Source organism: Carassius gibelio, chromosome B7, assembly GCF_023724105.1.
Source record: "Carassius gibelio isolate Cgi1373 ecotype wild population from Czech Republic chromosome B7, carGib1.2-hapl.c, whole genome shotgun sequence".
Classification (NCBI taxonomy): Eukaryota; Metazoa; Chordata; class Actinopteri; order Cypriniformes; family Cyprinidae; genus Carassius; species Carassius gibelio.
In genome coordinates this window covers 24,163,630-24,184,727 of record NC_068402.1, presented here as the reverse complement: position 1 = coordinate 24,184,727, position 21,098 = coordinate 24,163,630, and the positions used below count along the sequence as shown (strand labels likewise).

The 21,098-nt window shown below is 37.7% G+C and overlaps 1 protein-coding gene across 2 annotated transcripts in view; it reads left to right on the top strand.

Annotated features, from left to right (window-relative positions):
- si:ch211-186j3.6 (neural-cadherin) overlaps positions 1–21,098 on the top strand; it is a 298,085-nt gene that overhangs the window by 257,594 nt on the left and 19,393 nt on the right. For both annotated transcript variants that reach the window (XM_052561240.1, XM_052561239.1), the window contains 5 exons: positions 7,920–8,047; positions 11,019–11,146; positions 11,508–11,631; positions 17,205–17,385; positions 17,795–17,961. In XM_052561240.1, the coding sequence (XP_052417200.1) occupies positions 7,920–8,047; positions 11,019–11,146; positions 11,508–11,631; positions 17,205–17,385; positions 17,795–17,961 (728 nt within the window). The remainder of the gene's footprint in view (positions 1–7,919; positions 8,048–11,018; positions 11,147–11,507; positions 11,632–17,204; positions 17,386–17,794; positions 17,962–21,098) is intronic.

The following is a 21,098-nucleotide window of genomic DNA, read 5'->3' as shown; positions in this document are numbered from 1 at the left end:
GGGGCCTCCCACACACATCCCTGAGTGCAGCAGATTATGTTGATGTGTCTGTGCCAGTATTAGTACTTCTGAGTTGTTTACGAATGCATTATCAATCGCGACCTTTGCAATGAGTTCAAGGTCAAGTAGTATTTGTTTGGCTTTGATTTGAGCTGAGCCGAACATTGCTGCTGGTCAGTAATTATTCCCAGTGGGTATTTCAGCTGAAAAGAAGTAGTAGTTCAAATTGATGAGATATGCCTTTCTTGTCATATTGATGATTCCAGTTACATTTGTGAACAACCTGAGTAGACATGCATTTTCCTTTTAAGCCTCATGTATATTAAGGCATGCATATACTTTTGCCTTGGGTGATTCACACATCAGTCAGAGCGCTCGAGGCATAGCTACGTACAATATAAAACAAGTGGCAAGCATGAAATCCACACATGATGTCTCTATTAAAGAGCAACCGTCTTTCTCCACCTCTAGCATGAATTCATTCTCCTCAACTCACTTTTTCTCATTACAGCCCAGATTAATTTTCTCCAGACAACCTCTGACCTCTTCCTCAATTTATTTCCGTTGATGGAAATGGGCACACGGATACGTGCTTGAAGACTTCATGTCACATGGGTCTTATTGGTGGTTACAGTCTCTTTCCAAGGTTAGACAAAGATTTGGGGGGTGAGCATGTCAAATCAATAGACAAATTAGAATGACAAATGTAATTTATTTGATTAAGGACACATATTGAATGATAAGTAGCCTCATGAGGTCATTTGCACATGATTGAACAGACTTGTGGCCATAGATAATGTTCAGGGACACTGGAGAACATTTTTTTTGTGAATGGATGGCATACTTGATTAATTTCTTAGTTTTGTCAAGGATGTAAAGGTAATGCACCCTAGAAATCACGCATCTAAAATGCACTTTTATCCAAAGCAGTTTCTTAAGTTGGTTTCCTTTAGAGGATTTGGAAATACATAGATACATAACATCTATTTAATAATTAAAGAATATATGTATTCATATTAAATGAGAAATATATTGCATTGATCTATTTTTTTTCCACATTCACAAGCATATAGACATAAACATGTTCAGTTTTGTTTTGTTTTTTATTTTGTTTTTTAAGACATGAATACAAAGAAGGACACATTACATTGATCAGAAGTGAGATAGAAGACACTAAAGGCAGTTATAATATCACCAAAGTTTTACATTTTTAATAAATGCTGTTCTTTTGGAATACAATTTTGAAAAAGGGAAGTCGTGGCCTAGTGGTTCAAGAGTTTGACTTCTAACCCTAAGGTTGTCAGTTCGAGTCTTGGGCCGTCAATACCACAACTTAGGTGCCCTTTAGCAAGGCACCGAATCCCCAACTGCTCCCCGGGCGCCGCAGCATAAATGGCTGCCCACTGCTCCGGGTGTGTGTTCACAGTGTGTGTGTGTGTTCACAGCTGTGTGTGTGCACTTTGGATGGGTTAAATTCAGAGCACAACTTCTGAGTATGGGTCACCATACTTGACTGAATGTCACGTCACTTTCACTTACATATGATAAAAAAACAAAACAAAAACAAAAAAACAACAACTTGGTCACACTTTATATTAGGGTTAGTTATCTTCTCACCCTTGAAGCATCCTGTATGTGGCTTTCTTCTTTCAGAAAAATCCAATCAAAGTTATATTAAAAATTGGCATGGTAAGCAGGTGTTTGTTGTCAATAGTTTAGAAGATGAAATAAAGTTGCGTGCATCTGTAATGAAACGTCCCTCACACGGCTCCGGGGGGTTGAATAAAGGCCCCCTGTAGTGAATCCATGTGTTTTTGTAAGATAAATATCCATATTTCAAATGTTCTTCTCACTTCTGCTTACTGTGGGGAACCGGAAGACGTGCAGGTGGAAGATGGAAGATGTATGTGGGAATGTAGGAGCAAAGGAAAAAAAGTGTTTATTAAATTTGAAATCTGGATATTTATCTTACAACAACGCTTTGAATTTTATCAAATTTTGATCAAATAAATGCAGTATTGTACTACTTTTGAAAGGCTGTGTGTTTGTGTCTGTGCACTTTTAATGATACATAATAAATATTTCTCAATATCTGTCAGAATTCATGATAGAAAATCTAATTAAAATGATCATATCGGCTGAATGTGTGAGCAAAGTTTGTGTTTATTATCAGTTCATGAAATTATGAAGTAATTCAAGTATTGTTGTGAATTAAAAAAAAAAAAATGTTTTTGGAACTGTGAGGTGTTTGTGAATGTGTTTGTGAGCTTATGCACACACACACAGACACACAGACACACACACACACTCAGGAGGAGCGTCTGGCAGACGAAAGTGAGCGCAGAGATACAGTTACACCCAGAGTGTGATGTGCACATTACGGTCAATTTACAGAAACCTGCTTCACGGTGAACCCTCTCAGACTCATCATGCCACAGCAGCTCTCAAATATCCCTTTCAGCTTACAATATTTCAGCTCATTTCCTGAGCCACTGATGGGAGGGTCACTGGGTGGGGTTTCCAGGGTCCATATGCCACCGGCCCTCTTGTTCGTCCCTCAGGACCTGCAAAGAGAGGCCATTTCTCATGCTTAAAAGGGGAAATGCATTTGGGAGGGGGTCTTGGGGGAGGAGGTCGGCCTCTCTTCATCTTCCCTCCCGCTGACAGAGGGATTAATGTGCAGTGATGTTACAGGGAGACCAGCATGAATTAGGGATGAGGAGCAGAGAGCATAGGCGACCCCCGTGACTGCAGAGGGATCGTTTCTGAGAGCAAAAACATGTTGCAGTCTTATTACATATACAGATTGTGTTCCGAGTATGACATTTACATGGCCAGCGGTACATACCAAACAGAGTGCCCACTTACCCTGCTTTTACCCTCCCTCTCTCTCTTCCTGGTTTTCATCTGTGTATTAAGGTCGTGACACACCAAACCGACAACAGAGAACTAGTAGCGAAGAAAGCTGTGTTGCTGCTTCGCCTTGCATGCCTCAAGGCTAAAACTTTGCTCTGCGCCAACTAGAACATATGTTTTGCACCTGTTTGAGAAAAAAAAAACTGTTTATATCAGCAGGTGGCAGTAGACTCTATTTGTCTACTAAAAAGAAAAACCGAAACAAACGTAAACAAAGCAGCACTTGCTTATATTTTTGAATATGAATCATGTTCAAGATGCCCATATTGTTATAAAAATAAAAACGTGTATAGTCCTTAGTCAGGGTAGGTCCATATTTAATTTTTGAGCCAATTATTCAGTATTGAAAGCTCTAAGTTGGGAAAAGTACATGATCTAGGACCTTTATACGCTGCATAGCATTGTAAAAAAACAGGTTGCACTTTATTTTACAGTACGTGTACTTCCATGTACTTATAATGTACTTACAGTGTATTTATCTAAGAAAGTTCTGGTAATACAAGGTAACTACATGGGGTAGGGTTAGGTTTAGGGGTAGGTTCAGGGTTAGTACCTAGTTATTACATAGTATGTACATGGGGAACAGGACTGTAAAATAAAGTGCTCCCAAAAAACAAGTTTATACCTCACAGCGTAATTTTCATTCATTTTAAATTCAGTATGAGGTCTAACCTAACTAAGGTGTGTTGGAATGCTTAGTTAAGATGACGTGAAATTAGTCTCTTGACTTTCTCAATTGCTTGCTTTCATTTAATGCTGATTTAACATGCTCAGTCAGCCCAAAAGTAGTAGACAGGATCCAACTGGTGCAGAGAGAGTGAACACACTTTCCAGCGGCTGCATCCTTCTCGCTGGCTACGGCGCTTGAAGGGGATACACGGCTCGGGATCCTGGCCTGATGGCCATTTAAACGGGTCCGGCAGCTCACATCTCTGGCGGCGCAGGAGTTACTCTACGCACCCTTCCTGGAAGACACTAGTGTTTATGCACAGGGATGAGACAGGTCTCCCGAGGAGAGGCACATTGGGCTTTTAAACAGCGGTGGTGATGAGGCTCCATTTGCATCAGGTGTGCCCCATCACAAGCCGCCAGCCCTGGCTCATCCAGCACCCCTCCTCTCTCACACACCCACTCCTGCCGGGAGCCTGGTGAAGGGGTGGCGATTAAGGGAAGGGGTGCCAATGACTCGTCACAAACAAAACAACAGTCACTAATTAAAAAAGTACAAAACGAAGATTTGTAAAGAAGAATGTCAGAAGATATCGATATAAGCCAAGAGGAGCCTAATTTTCATTTTTGGGTGAACTAACCTGTTAAAAGCTGAGCTGACACTGTCTCTCACCCTTTAGAAACTTCGGATAGTCGCATCCTCTTTCTGTCTGTCTTGTAGAGACGCCTTCATTACTTCCCCTCACTTCAGTCCTCTCAAATCAATATAAACTGCAGACATGTAACTTTTCCATCTTTCAGTTTCACTCCTGTTGCCCTTCTTTCTCAATCCCACTTCATCTGCACTTCACCTAAAATGTCATGTCAGCCCGAGAAGACATGGTCTGCAGCGCTTCATGTCTGGGACAGGATTGGTGACAGTGTCAGTGTAGGAGAGCGGTGCTCCATTCTCAGGGGCTTCCCTCTGAAAAGGGCTTCTCAGCCCAGATTACAGCAGCACTGCTCCTCACCCAGCGTGTTCGCTGTTATCTCCAGCTCAACATTCCGATCCCATCGGGAGTTAGCCTGGATACATCTACAGAGAAATAGGATGAGGGAGAATTCAATGAGACCGTCGGAAACTGCCAGGAGAGGAACAGTTTAAGAAACTCTGAGGAGTTTAAATAGATATTTCATTCAGTTCGATGAACCATAGCTTGAAGTCTCCCTGTAAAAAAAAAAAAAAAGGAATTGCATTAGGTATTATTTCAATTTGTGAAATTTTAAATGTCATTGCTGAGCAGACGAGGGTTAAAAAAAAAAAAAAAAAAACTTTGCAAGTTATTTCTACTGGACAAACAAATTGACACTGTGTATAGGCTGAGATTTGATACAATTGAGAGTAATTAACTCGCTCAGTCATCTTTGAGTTGTTAAGATCTGTTTAATAGTTTATTTCCTCTTTTTTTCGTTTTTCGTTTTTCATTAAAATGAAATGATGATGCAAAATATTGTGAACAAGTACATTTCATTATTACAAGTGTATTACATAAAACATGAATTTACACTGTTCAGGGATACATACTTCATTTCAAAACTAATTTGAAGATGATAGATATGGTAATATTTGAAACAAATGCAAACAAAATGTTTATTTGTGTGTGTGTGTGTGTGCGCGCACAAACATATGAATGTACGAACACGCATATTAATTTAACTTTTTTATTATATGAATCCTTTTTTTTTTTTATTTGCTCACCAAGGCTGTATTTTTTGGATAAACAGTGCAGTAAAACAATGATTAATTTTCTTGTAAAATCTATACTGTGAAATTCTAATAATTTGAAATAACTGTTTTCTATTTGTATTTCAAAATTTTTGTTCATGTAATGGCAAAGCTGAATTACAAGCCAATACTCTAGTCTTTCAGTGTCCAGTGTTACCTACTGATTTGGTGCTCAAGAAGTTCAAAAGTTATATATATGTGTATATATATATATGTGTGTGTGTGTGTGTGTGTGTGTGTGTGTGTGTGTGTGTGTGTATACATATATGCACTCACTGTGTGACTGAAATATGTACTTAGCTAACACCGGCAAAGTGCAGAGCAATATTATTAACCAGTTCTTCTGAGCCATTATTTCCATCATTGCTCTATTTGTCTCTCAGCATGTGCACACCAAACTCCCCCTCAACTGAGGCAGCGAGACCAAGTCCCTCAGCACTCTTGAGCCGCTTGAATGGGTTAAAACAGGGGAGGATGATGGAAGACATTCACTACCCAGAGCATTCTGTGCGAGAAATAATAGGAGAAATAGAGTGACAGCAAGAATAAAGCACAGATGGACGGCATAAATCAACCAGTTTTAATGATGGTGTGAAGGAATTAGCCAGGACAATCTGTCTGGAGAGTCAGTTATTTGATTTGAGCTAATGAAGTGGGTACATGTGTTTTGAGAAGCATCTAGTGTTGCTAAATTGCAGTTCATCTTACCTCTTATACAGCAGTAAAAAAAAAAAAAAAAAAAAACGCACAATGCCCAGGGAAAGTTCACGCAGTGCCAAACAGTACAACACAGCTGGACCGAGAGGAAGCTCGTGTTATTTATAGACACTACAAAGGTACAGCATCAAAGGGAGAATTTGAGAAGATGACAAATAAGAAATTAGAGAGAGAATTTGAAGACATATTGGAAAAGTGGGCTGATGAAACACAAGACAGATATGTCAGCCAAAGTGGGCACTGAAGGCTTTTTTAACAGCAAAGACCCTGCTGACAAATGTGAAATTAGTTGGAGGCGTATCTTCCCGTATGCCCAGACTCTCAGTCAGACTATACCAAGCTTAAGGGAGCTTCCTGGCTTCATTAATTTTTAATTTGCCAAACGACTAACTCAGACAAAAAGAAGAACTTTCTCTAATATGTTTTTTCCTAGTATGCCAGAGAATGATATAATCATAATTGAGGCAGGCTCTGCAGTGCTTACTTGACCTTGTAATGTGAAACAAAGGGGTAGTTTATGTGATACATGTGTTAGTCAAAAACCTGCTGTTGGTTGTGCTTATATAATGCTTTCAATAGGTAGTTTTCTGACAGTGTACATACTTAAGTTTACTTACTGCCCATTATGCCTCTGGCATGTAGGGCAGCAACGAAGGTTCTCCACTCTGGTCGATTCTGGGCTTTTTTCTGGATATCTCCCCATGTCAGGTTCATAGATTTAATTTCTTCCTCTACTGTGCGACGCCAGGTGATCTTGGGTCGTCCTCTCTTTCTTCTACATACTTAAGGTTGAGTCTTTATAACTGCCCTCCACTGCTTCATAGCTTCACTGGTATTTCTCAAATATTTGCATCACGATACGTTTTTCTGCGTGACCAGTGTGTTCCAGGCGGGACTTTTATTTTGACAGCGCTGAGAGCGGCAGTGCCTGAGCACACACAGCTCACACTCTCCCTCTTGTTTACTGTCATTGTTAACAATTCTGTCTAAAAGGGATAGAAGTCTGTCTAATAATCAGATAGATTGGTTAAACAAAGGAATTCATGTATACAAAAAGTATTATAACGACTGCTTTTATATTATTAGTTATAGAAAGGCAAACAATACTTTCTCATTTGCAGTCAGCATTAAGCAAATAAGCATTTAAATCATTTAATCAAATCAAAATGTTGACTAATGAACATTTAATTTCACAAACCTTGCAAACCTAGTCGAATCCAGCTGTGAGATCTTGTGAAGTGTGCATTTTATCCAGAATGATCACGTTTTCTCTGTGTGACGTTTGGTCTGTGTGAATTAAACGCTTTAAACTATAAACTTGTGATTTCAAATTATGCTGCAATTTATGCATTTGCCCACTGTCATATTCCCAGTGTTACTCTGGCTTTATTAGAGAAATATGATTCCCACGTGCACACAACTTCTCAGAATACTGAAATAACCGCCCTGTTGGTTACAGTGTTTACTTCCTTTTTAATTTTTATGAAATATTCATGTGCAAAATACTTTGTCATCTAAGTATAAGTATGTTTATTTTACACATCCATTTTTTAAACCATTGTCAAGTGATTTCAAATTTCTTAAATATTTGTAAAATCTCTCTCTCTCTCTCTCTCTCTCTCTCTGTGTATATATATATATATATATATATATATATATATATATATATATATATATATATATAAAATATAAAATATATATACATAATCGGCTATCGACCTCCCTGCTTTCCATGATATCGGCATCATCTGTCAAATAACCAATATCGGTCGACCACTAGTCTTAACTGTCCATCTACCTGCCCTTTCTTCTCATCTCTCTCTCTCTGTCTGTCGCTGTGCTTCCCTTTCAGAACTGATCGACGGCACCCCCACCCTGAAAATTAACCACGGCTCGGGTACATTGGTCCTGCAGTTGCCGGGCAACGTGAACGTAGCGGACAGACGGTGGCACAGACTGGACGTTAGGAGCAACAGCAAAGTAAGTGTTCACCGTTAACAAGCAACTGACTGCTGAGCCCAGTCGAGCGGAGGCCCATCTCTCCCTGCCATCTTCCTCCAATAATACACCTCAGCACATTTGTACGTCAAAGTCTTACTTACCTCTTCTGAAATCATCCATAGGGGACAGTGGAAGTGTGGTGGCAGCTGTTAGCAAGGGTTTACTTGATCCCAGACATTTGTTTAGTGTTCTAATTTGTATTCAGTGTTGCCACAGTGTTGACTGTTTTAGATTCAGCAGCTACTCAGTTGCTGCTAGGCTCTGTAGTAGCACTGGCATGTAGTCTTGCCATGGTGCAATTTGCCTTAGGGTCAGTCTGAAATTGCTTGAAATTATAATGCTTATTGTTCAATACAAACAGGACGTAAGCCTCCTGCTGGGTGCCAAGGGAACATTGCAGATTGGAGCTTTTAGCATCTTGACATGCTATGTGTTTAATATTACCATGCCTGAGGGTTTAGCCTCTACAGAGAGTGAGAAAAAGATTTCCACAGAAAGAAACAAAATCAGATTTTATTTAGCTTCAGGATATCAAAGATTTGTATTATTTTGAGCCAATTTTAGGCCTCATATTGTTTTGTTTGTAATGCATGGCACACATTTCTATGCAGATTTGTTGTGTTCAGAATGACTTTAATGTCTGGTAGTGTGTGAATCACAGTCGTGTAGGTCCGTTAATGGGATGCAAAATAAAAAATTCTGTCATCATTTACTTACCCTCTTGTCATTCCAAACCACTTTTATTCATCTTCAAAACATAAATGGTGATATTTTTGTCCCTCCAACAAAAGTCCATTCAACCAAAACTTTACACTTTAATGTACTGAAAACTTGTATGTTATGAAAACATGGTCAAATTAATTCACATTAATCAAGCAGTTTAGAGACATGGTTACTTTATATGATGAACAGAATTAATTTAGGATTGTATGCACACATAAACACTGATCAACACAAATACAGAGTGTATGGGACAATATGAGGATGTGTAAATGATGACCTGAAATATCCTTGTCTCCATGTTCTGCATATGTCAGGTAGTGTATGTGTATATACACTCAAAAAAAAAAAAAAGCATACTATTAGGTAATGTTTTAAGGGGTCATATGGTGAGATTAAAATTTTTCCTTTCTCTATGGAGTGTTACAAGCTTTTGGTGCATAAAGAAGATCTGTAAAGTTGCAAAGACTAAAGTCTCAAATCCAAAGAGATATTCTTTATCAAAGTTAAGACTCTGTCATGCCCCCCTAAAACGGATTGTTCAAACACTCCCCCACGTCTACATCACTATGTAGAAATATTTGTGTAATGCCGCCCAAATGTTCACGCAAAGAAAGAAGTTGTGGTTTCAGTAACTGCAGTTAGTGTTGAATCAGCCGTGTCAGGGAGATGATGTGTATCTAGGCAAAAGCAAAAGCACTTTATTTGGCCTTACAAAAATAGATGCATTTAGGAATCTTTAAGATTACTTACAACAGAACAGCAAGACATTTTATAGACGACCGTTTCGTGAATCTAGAGGAGAGGAGGTAATTCTGACTTTGCTACGACAATCTGACACTTCTGAATCAGCTACTGTATGTATGTGGATTCACACAGTGGAGTCAACTGTCTTAACCCTCTGTGGTTTGTAAACTGCAAACACATACGAGCTTCATGACTGTGTCTGTCACGTGACTCTGTTCCCCTTTCAGACTTGAACTGATGGAAAAACTAAGGACATTATTAACTGTCTTTACATTTATTTTGAAAGATGAAACTTGCGATTATGGAAAGGGGCGTTTCCAATTAATGCTTGCAGTGTTCAGCCAATCACAATGCCTTGGGTCAGTTGACCAATCAGAGCAGACTGTGCTTGTCTGAAGAAGGGATTTTATAGAAAACTACGTGTTTGAGAGAGGCAGGGCATAGAGGACCTACAGTAATATACAGTATTTGAAAAAGAATGTGGTTTTTGAACATTAAAGCATGTCAACATATTCTGGTACACCAAATAAACAAAATAAAGATCTTTAAAAAAGCATCATATGACCCCTTTAATATTTTATTATTTTTACCCTGTTTTTCTGTAACTCAGCTGATGGGTAATTTTTTATTGTCTATACAAATTATTTCTCCCACTTCCCATTGGCTGCTCCTGTCACATCTTAAAAAGTTTACTGAATGTTTACAAGTATTTTATCATTGTAAAAGACTGACTTGCCATTGACTTGCCAAAAAATATTGTATATGAACGGTTCAGATTTCAGAGTACATTTTATTATTTAAAATGAAAAAATGTTCAATTGGTTGACTGACCCAGCACTATGTCAAAAAACAACCCAAAAAGATTGTTTTTTTTATTTAGAGTAACAAAGCTCATCTTTGTATGGGGTCATATTGACCCAAGGACGAATCTTGAAATATGTACCTAACATAGAACTTAAAAAAAAAACAAAAAAAAAAAACAAAAAAAAAAAAAAATATATATATATATATATATATATATATATATATATATATATATATATATATATATATAAAACTATTTAGTGTATCCGAGCACCCAGTTGTAAAGCATGAATCAGTCCAATGAATTTTTAGATTCTATATTTTTCAGCACACACTCTACCTCTTCTACCAATTGATTTCTTTTATTCTATTCTTCAGCAGTGTTTTTGCTGTGGTCAAATTGAACCCAAACAGAAATAACGTTAACAGAATGGATACCAGTCACCCTTCTGAGAAAGTTATGAGATCCCACTTGAATAATATGTAGCAACAAGGTTTTGACCAGAGTAATATATTACATGGATCAGAAGGGGAAATAAGAGGTTTACTTAAAAAGTGTACATTAACAGTCTCAGAACATGATGGTTAATTTGCTGCCAATAAATGGTTTTTCATGTAAGTCGAATTCCTAAATTTTTGTGGTAATAAAGGTTCTTTTTCACCCACATTTCTTCTTCAGGAGGTTCGTTTTACACTTGACCGCTGTGCAGGAGCTACTATCATGGAGATGGAGGGAGTGGGCAGCTGGCTAACTACTGAAGACCACACTTCCTGTGAAGTTAGTGGCATCACACCAAATATGGACAAGTAAATCACTTAATTTACTTCTCTTTTCACACCAATGCATAACTGTTTAAAGTGTTAAAAAATATGGCCCTGATGAACCATTAAAATTTGAGTGCTAATCAAATCATTCTTCCGCCTTGATAGCAGGTCACCGAGGACAAGTCAATGAAACAATTATTACTTACTCTTTCTCACTATACATATGAGCCTCCTGCCAGTTACTGACTCGATAATGTCTTGAAACATTTACAATTATACAAAGGTCTCAATCTAAAAGGTCAAATGAATTATCAGAGTTAATCTCTGGTGAAAAATGACCTCTCTATAGCATATATAGAAGCAAATGTTGATAGTGTAATAACATCCTTTAATACGCTTCCAGGCATCTGAACATGACACAGGTGCTTCAGCTAGGAGGAGTGAATGAGAACCTGCCATATATCTACCCTCAGCTACAACACAAGCACTTCACTGGCTGTATCCGAAACCTCGTTGTGGACAGCAAGGTGAGCAAATGCATATCAGTAGGTCTTTTTATCCTGTACCATTTTAGATGAGCAAAGACATGAGGAAAAAAAAGAAAACATGTCACGACTTTTTAGGGTTGTGTCCAATGTCAGTTTTGAGTGTTTTTATAACAAATGTGACCCGTGCTGGCAAAATGAGTCAGAATGCATGCAGCTTAATTTTAAGCTACACACATTTTTTTTTAAATAAATAGATTTTCATTGAATTTTAGTTTTTCCACAAAAATATGTTAATTAAGCCCTCGACTAGTGATCCCAATGCTCCAAATAGTAATTAAACACCATTATCTTTATTTGTACTTTTTCTGAGGGGAGTACATTTTCTCCGCTCCCTTCTCGCCTGCATCAAAGGTGCTTCTGGCAGCATGCAATCCAGATAAATATTACCGTTTTTAAGTATTCATGCGAAACATAACCTGTTATCTCTTAAGTGAGCATTTGGGGAGCTGTTGAGGAAAAACATCTGAGGTGTAAAATTATATTAGATCCGTATATTATAGTAGGTCTAGTAATATAGGCCGTCTTTTGTATTAAATGTTGATCCAACAATAAAGGAAAAGAGGGAATCACTCACTGCTCTTGATTGAATTGCTTGTTTAGTTTTTTTTTTTTTTTTTTTTTTTTTTAACATTGTGTTTGTAGCAAACACATTTAAGGGAGTTTTACATTTGATTATTTGTTTTTCTTACTTGAATGCTTTTGTTTAGATGTAAAATGAAAAAGGTAATGCATTATTAGCTATTATTAAGATAAAATTAAATTGAGAATATTTTATATTAACAAAGAAACTCTTGTGAATATGAATATAGTAATTATTGTTAAGAAAAGAACTGAAGGGAAATATAAAATGTTGCTAGGAGATTTTGCTTTGGAGCATTCAGAAAACTTTAACTTGAGTTTGCTGACTCAGTCAACTTCAAACACATTTAGTTCAGTCATTTTTAATCAGATTCCAACAAAACAAGATCTTATAATTGACAATTTGAAAATAGAATTTTTTTTTTTTTTTTTTTTTTTGCTGATTGTGACTCATTTAGTCAGCACAGGGCACAAACATACCAGCCATAGATATTGCTAATACATGTCCCAGCATAGTTATGTCAGTATATGCACTTTTAATTATTTAGCTGCTGAAGGAGATTTGATTGTAAGATGTGTACTGCCTAGGTCACACTTTCTCTTTCCATGAAGTGTTTTTGAAGTGAGGTATAATCGACCGTGGCGCTGGCCATAGTCTGAAGCCGATCTGTGATCTCACCTAAGTTATGTCGGTTTATTACAGTGGGTGACTGTTTGTTTCTCATTGTAACATCATGACTCTTCTTGAATCTAAAACACTTAACCAATGGTCGCCAAGCACAAAGAAACAGCACAGAAGTGTTCACTCAGGCTACTGGGGCTTGCCTGGAAAGCAGGTCATAGACTGTTAACGGAGGAAGGACAGAGGTAGAATTGCTATTTTAGACTCTCTTCTGCCCACTTTCTTTTATTCAAACAGTTTACTTCCTTTTGCTCTCTCCCTGTTGTTGACCTGTGAGAATTCTGAGTAGGCTTTTTGGTGGCAAGTACATAGTGTTATGGGGTGAATGGAAAAGTGGTTTTAAGATTTAAGGATATTATGCCATTTACAGAGCCACTCTGGGAGGTACATGTAGACAACTAAAGCACATTACTTAAAAGGTCACACAGGTTTGCTTAAGCCGTGGAATCATAAATGAAAAAAAAGTACAATCCTTTATTAAAACAAGACTTAAGGAAGAGAATAAACCAAACAACTATTAACCTTACACTGAAAAGATCAACCTTTCAGATGTAAGAGATGTAAAAAAAATACAGTGAAATAACTATGAAAAATCAATAACTATGAAAACGTCACACCTAGTACAAGAAAATCAAGTTGTATTTCTCAACAAACGATGATAGTAATGGTCACAATGGGTTTTACAAAATGTTCCTTATTACAAAATCATAGCTGCCACCACTTTGAAAGAGTCTTTCTTCAGCCTTAGTCTGGCTGACCGTTGGGGGGCCACAGATGCTCTGGCAACCTTCCATTCCTCCCTCTTCTCAGCTTTTCTCAAGGTCTCGCCCAGCGTCAGACCTGTCCACTCCTGAATGTTGTTTTCCCATCTCTTTCTCTGCCTGCCTCTCTTCCTCCCTCTTGGCACTGTGCCCTGCATGACTGTCTTCGCAAGTCCTGATGACCTTACTGAATGGCGGTACCACCTCATCTTCCGTTTTTTCACCACTCTCAGGAGGTCATCATATGGCCCAGTGGTTCGCCAAATTCTGTCACGTACTTCTTCACTGGAGATGTGATCACTGTAGGAGATGCCAAGCAGTTTTCTGAAGCATCTCACCTCCATGACCTGAACTTTCCTTTCCAGTTCAGCTGGTAGTGTCCAAGTCAAACAGGCATATATAAATATGGGCCTGTCTAGGGAGCACCTCAGTCTGCTCTTTGAGACGAGGGCTATGTTCCTGTCACTTAAGATGGTCTTTAATTTAGTCAGCGCCACTTTGGTTTTTGTGATCCTGGCGTGTATCTCAGGTTTGGACCCTTCATTTGTGACGATATCTCCCAGGTATTTAAGATAGTTTACATTGTCTAGCTTCTCGCCACCAATGCTGATGTCAGTGTTGAAGCCAGTGGTGTTGGTAGTCATCAGTTTAGTCTTATCTGCATTGATCTGCATACCATCGGATGTAGAGATCTTGTCCAGGTGCTCCACCAAGTTAGCCAGCTCTTCTTCCTTCCCTGCCAGGCCAACTATGTCATCGACAACATGTAAGTTTTTTTATTGTCCTGTCCCCTCATTGTCTTCCAATGCATCAGCCATCATTCGTTTAAAAAGATGTTGAAGAGTGTAGGGGAGAGCAAGCAACCTTGTCTTACTCCAACTGTAGTTCTGAACCAGTCCCCTATTTTGCTGTTTATGTAAACTGCACTGGTGGCCTTATCAAAAAGTTTTTTTTGTTTGTTTTTTTTTTGTTTTTTTTTTTTGTTTTTTTGATCAGGATGGCATTGATGTTGTACTGCCTCATGGTGGCCCATAGTGCTGCATGCCATACTCTGTCAAATGCCTTTTTGAAGTCCACAAAGATGTGATAAAGGTATTGTTGATGTTGTAGGTATCTTTTTCACATATTATCCTAAGGTTAAATATCTGCTCTGTTGTGCTCCATCCTTGTCTAAAGTCCACTTGTTCTTCAGCAGTGATCTTGTCCGCTTGCCGCTTCAATCGATTCAGTAGGATCTTTAGCTTGACCTTGCTTGGGTGGCTTATAAGACTGATGGTACAACAATTCTGGCAAAGTTGTAGACTGCCTTTCTTAGAGAAGAGGATGATGAGAGACTGGATTCATGGTTTAGCCCATTCTCCTGTCTGCCAAATCTTGTTGCAGATATTCAGTAGGGCACTTATTATGGCATCTCCCCTGCTTGCATGAGCGCCGCATGGACGTTATCCACTTCCGCTAACTTCCCCTTCTTAAGCAATTTCATTGCTGCTTCCACTTCTGTGTGAAGGATGGGGTAGTTGTCATTGTTGGTTGCTGGGGGATATTCCGTTCCTCTGGATCTCCTGTGGTTTCATAGCCATACAGCTCTGAGCAGTACTCAGTCCATCTCTTTAGGATGTCCTGTTCTTTACTATTGTCTTGTAAGGTTGGTGTTCACCCTTGATTTTTGTTGATCAGGTCTTTCACCAGCTTGTGTGCTTTCTGTTATGATGTTATTCTTCAGGCTATCATCAATGACCTGGCACCATCCTTCAATCCAGTTCTCCTTTGCTTTTATCAAGCTTTTCTTGATTTCCTGATTGAAATCACAACAGTTTAGGGCATTGTTATAAAACAGCATAGACACAACGAAGCAATGTTTTGTCAAAAGTTTTGGGTCAGTCAGATTCATGAACCAAATCAGCGAGTCACAAAGCATACCAGCAGTGTACAGGAGGTGGTTTCAGGCAGTTCTTACATTCATTGGTCTGTGCAGGATGGCCTTACAACTAACAATACAAAACACAATTCAATTCATGTAGAAAACTCACATTCAGCAGTTCAAGTAGGAGAGTTTCCAGAGATAATGTACAGGCAGCTGGTAATTTTCTCATTAATACTGCAAATGATGAAATATGTGTATTGAAATGGTTTTGCGACAATGACCTGCTGGCTGTACATGCTCAATGCATGACTCTTTGCCAAATAAATTAATTCGAAATATAGATATGAAGAGATTACTTTTCTTTTTTTAGAGAGATGAAAATGGGCATGACTATGTTGCAAGCAGTGCTTGATGTAGTTAGTTGTAGACTTACCATGGATAACTATCATTATCCATAGATAGGACTGTTGAATGCTACTACTGATGAATAATTTGATTGCAAATTGTCTGTATTTCATTGTATTTTCAAAGAATCTCTTAGGCTTACCAAATCTACCTTAATTTAATCAAAAATGTAGTAAAAACACTATAATTAAATATGACAAATGAGTCAAACTTTGAGTCCAATTCTTGCTAGTAACAAACTATGAATTTTGCCTAAATAAACTCATACTTTGATGATTATTAAGGTTAGTTAGGTAGGTATTGGGTAGGATTAGGAATGTATTGTATGGTAATGCAGAATATGTGCTTTATAAGTGCTAATAAACAGCCAATATGTTAAAAATAGGAATGCTAATAAACAACTAGTTAATAGTGATGATTGGTCCCTCAATATACTAAGGTGTTACCCTGTTTTCTATTGTAATATATTAAAACAATAACAATTGCAACTTTTCAGAAATATAATATTGCTGAATTTCACTATTGACCAGTGGTTTTATTGTAAATTGTCTGTATTTATTGTTCTCTCTGAGTTATTAATTTAATCCAATGGCAAGGTGACGGATGGGAAGTGTTAGAGGTTCAGTGTTTCCAAACTGTGGCTCAGGAGACACTGTATTTGACTCCTTCCGTTGTTAGGAAATAAATGACAATAAACCAACCTGTCTAATATGAAATAATAGTGACAAACAGCAGTTCAGTGGAATTAGTGCAGTCCCTTTGCTTATTTAGCTGTGCTGGTAAATCAGCCGTGCTATCTGTCTGTACAAGGTGCAACCGGTTTCTGCACAGGGTCAAACTCATGCTGCAACCACTTCAGAAACAGGCTATTAGGAAGAGTGGGCATGAATAAATGGGAGTCATCAGATGAAAGGAAAAATTGATCTAATATGGTGCGTGGTTGTTCTGTTGTGAAGAGAATTTAAGGCCTCAAGGTTTCCCCATTCTGTTAATACAGAGCTCTGTAGGCCAGCTTTTTTAAGTGGCTGTGGCCTGCACAGCATGATAATATTCATTATGGTAGGCTGGATTAAAGGTGAATGCACAAATAAGATAAAACCTTCTTTCTCTTTTCATCTCTTATCTTTTCAAGGCCTCCCAGTTTGGCCTATCTGACCATTATTTTCTGCCTTATTTATACTAGCTTATTCTTTTATTTATTTATTTATTTTTCTGCTGCTCTCAGTGTTAGTCTGTAACCCTCACTTTGATTCTCTCTCAGTTTTATGACCTCGGTTCACCAGCTGACTCCTCTGGCAGTGCCCCGGGATGTGTGATGACGGACAATAGCTGTGTGACCATGGGCTTTCCTTCCTGCGGGACTCGGGGACGCTGCCACGGAGAGTGGGGTTCCTTCAGCTGTCAGTGCATACCTGGGTACAGCGGACATCAGTGTGAAAAGGGTAATTACTCAGCAGTTGTCCAAAAGTTTTCAAGCCTTGTCTGTGGAATGTGAGAAAGACTGAGTCATCGAAGATAGCTTTATCTTCGAAAAGAAGTCATTGCTAAAGAGAATGACGGAATGGATGTGAAAACTGTCTCTCTCTGTGTGTGTGTGTGTGTGAAGGCTTTTCAGTGGGGCAGCAAATATCTTTGAATTGCTCTGTGTAGGAGGGATAGTGTTAGCACCCAGGCAGGATTTTCACACAAACCAAATCTTGGCACAAATCGCATTCAGAAGTGTTATGAATTTGTAGAGCTGCTTTATGTAACATGACTGGAACATCCTGTGATATTCTCCAAGTGCATTTTTCACTGTTTATGCATCCTTTTTTAAGGACTGCATCTGAAGAACACATTTGTGTTTCACAGAAGTCCCAGAGTATTCTTTTGATGGAAGGAGTCACATACACTTTCAGCTGGCCTTCACGCTCCCGGCTAGACACACGCAGGTTCAGGTCCTGGTCCGGACACGCAAACATAGCAGCTCTATCCTCAGCCTGCTGTCCAAAGAACAGAATGAATATCTCAAACTGGAGGTTAGTGCTCTTGAACCATCTCTCTTTTCTCTCTAATGCTTTTCACTTCCTTTGAATATAGCAAATGCATATGCACAAAGCCCTCCTTCTTATTATTATTAAGTTATTTTTTTGAAATAACTATGTTCTTTCCAAATACTCACATATAACAAACGAAAAACCTCTTAATGGTAAAGTGTGTTGAAAGTAATATTTCTTATGTATTATAACTGTTAGTCCATGATACATATAAAATATGTGATTGGCAAAATGAGTCGGAATGTGCAGTCTAATTTTGAGCTGCAAGTCAAAAAAAAGTGAAACATAAATTTTTCACAAAAAGTCCTCGCCTAGGGATCCTAATGCTCCAAATAGTAGTTCAACATTTAAAAGTCTCTTTATTTGTAAATTCTCTGAGAGGAGTACCTTTATTCTGCTCGCTTCTCATGTCGATTGACATCTGAAGTGCCCGCATAAAGACGTCCCAGTAAATATACACAGAAACGTTGTAATCGGACAAAAAATGACAGCCATTTGAAGTCGATAGAGTGAAGCCCTCCATCTTTTCTTATTATTAATTACTATAGTAATAATCACAATACAGCTATTTTTTTATTTTATCTATTTGTTCTACTGTTTAAAAAAACAGTAGAACAAATAGCCTAGAAACAAATAATTAATTAACTTTATCATTTTATATCTGAACTAAAGCATTCATGTACGAAAAACAAATTGTCAAATGTAAAAATAACTTTAGTGTACTTATTACAAATAAATTGATGATTAAAACTGCAGTACAAAAGCAGTTCAGTGAGGTGCAGCGAGTGAATCCCTCTTTTCTTTTGTTGTTAGATTAACATTGATACATGATACTCGATGTTCCATAGCCTACTGTAATGCACGGATCTAATGTAATTTACACATCAGAACTTTCCCCCAACAGTTCCCCAAGCGTTCACTTAAGACAGAACGGATAGTTAGTGAATACTGAAATACTGTAACTCTGCATACTGTATGTGTGCATTTATTGGGATCACGCGCTGTCAGAAGTGCCGTTATATGCATGCACTTCAGATGATAGTCAGTGTGAGAAGCTAGCGGAGAAAAGGTAATCCTCTCAGAAAATTTACAAATAAAGATCATTTCAGATGATCGGGTGTTTTATTCATTTTTTTGCCTGTAATATAACCTGTGCGAATTTACACTCATTTTGCCAGCACGGTTCACACATGACGTCATTAAACCACGAAGAATTACTAAATTGTGGCAGTTTTAATGACATACAGAACACAATGCCTCAGAAAATCCTATCTGCCTGTTTACACGACAGTCGCACTGGCACATATCTGATTTATATCCGATTTATTTCCACATATGAATGAGGTCTGAGACCAATCTCCAAATATCCAAAATCATGCGTTTTTTTTTTTTTTTTTAATTTACACTGTCATAGAACAGATCAGATCTGTGTCACATATGAGCAAAAAATCGGAAATGGGGCTCATTTAACTGGCAGTGAACACAAGGCCTAGGATCTGTTCATTACCTTACATCTTTATATCAGTTGTCTGTCACATTAATGGTAACCAAATAAAATCTGCTTTTGTACATATTGCCAAGTTTTGCTTTTAGTAATTTATTTGTAATGAACATACTTAAGTGATTTTTACATTTTACTGTTTGTTTTTTCTTATTTAAATGCTTATGTTTAGATGTAAAAAAAAAAAAAAACACTTTCTTTCGTTTATAACAACGATAAAATGTATCTAAAATGTGTAAAAAGTTATATTGTGATTATTAATCTAGTAATGAAAAGAAGTGGGGGAAAATATTTATTGTTGCTGGGTGAATTTTTTACTTTGTTGACTCCATCAACATCAAACAGATGTAGCATTGTCCGATTCCAACAAATCATACATCATTTTCAATGTCTTTTAATAGAGAATGTAAAAATAAAAATAACTCATTTTTGAAAATTTGCTCAATGTGACTCATTTTGCCAGAACAGGTCACATATTGTTAATAATTTGAAACCGTTATGCACTGTTTTCTGTTTGTTAAATTAAGTCACAAGCTCACCAAGACTAATTTGTATATATATATATATATATGTATATATGTATATATGTGTGTATGTATATATATGTATATGTATTATATATATATAGTGTCATATGATTCTTCAGAAATTGTTCCAATGTGCAGATTTGTTGATCAAGAAACATTTTATTTTTATTTTTATTATTATCAAAAATGTTGAAACTGGTTGTGCTTTCTTTTGATGAACTGACTGTTCAAACTTTTGAATGCACGCTGCTATGAATAAAAATAACAGTAATATGAAAAAAAAAAAAACACGTATTAACTTTGAACGGTATTATATTTATAAATGAACATTAACTTGGATAACATTAACTTGGCATCCTGCCAACACCCTCCGAAGTGATTTTTTGTAATGAATGTATTAAATGTTTCCTCTGTTTCCCTACAAATTTATGCCCATGAAATGTCCTTACAACAAATGAGCAGTGTTGACCGCCGGCATATAAAGATTATTTGTTCTTGATGTGCTCTGTAATAGCAGCCCATCTGCCAGACTCCGAGAACGTTGTTGCAACAGCGGTGCAATGTGAGAATTTGAATGGAGCAACGAGTTTGTGTTTAATCATAGAGGCATTAGTATGCGTCTCCCGATTCGGCTGATACACTTGCAGAATGCATGCCATCTACCCTCTCACTCCAAGGCTGTCTCATTTTTTCAAGGTTTTTTCAACACCTGCTTTAAAATTATGCAGTCGGGTTGCTGATTGCTGCTTTGTTTCTCTGCATCTCTCTCTCGCTCCTCTCATTTTCCTCTGTTTTTCTATCTCTCCCATTTAAATCGTGGATGATTTATCTGTGGCATGAATTAGACATGTCTGTGAGACAGGCTAGAAGAGATTTTATATCCCCTAATGTGGCAGGTTACAGATTTCATTACCTGCTTTTATTGTGATTCTTGCAAAGCTTCGCAGTGGTGCAGAAACTGATGCTGCCTTTGTGCCATGTGCGAAAGATTAAAACTTAATCTCCTGCTGTGCTCCTCTCAATTACCTTACCAATAATGCTAATTGATGCGATGTGCCAATACCCATTTAGCATTACCTGTTGTGTCTGAT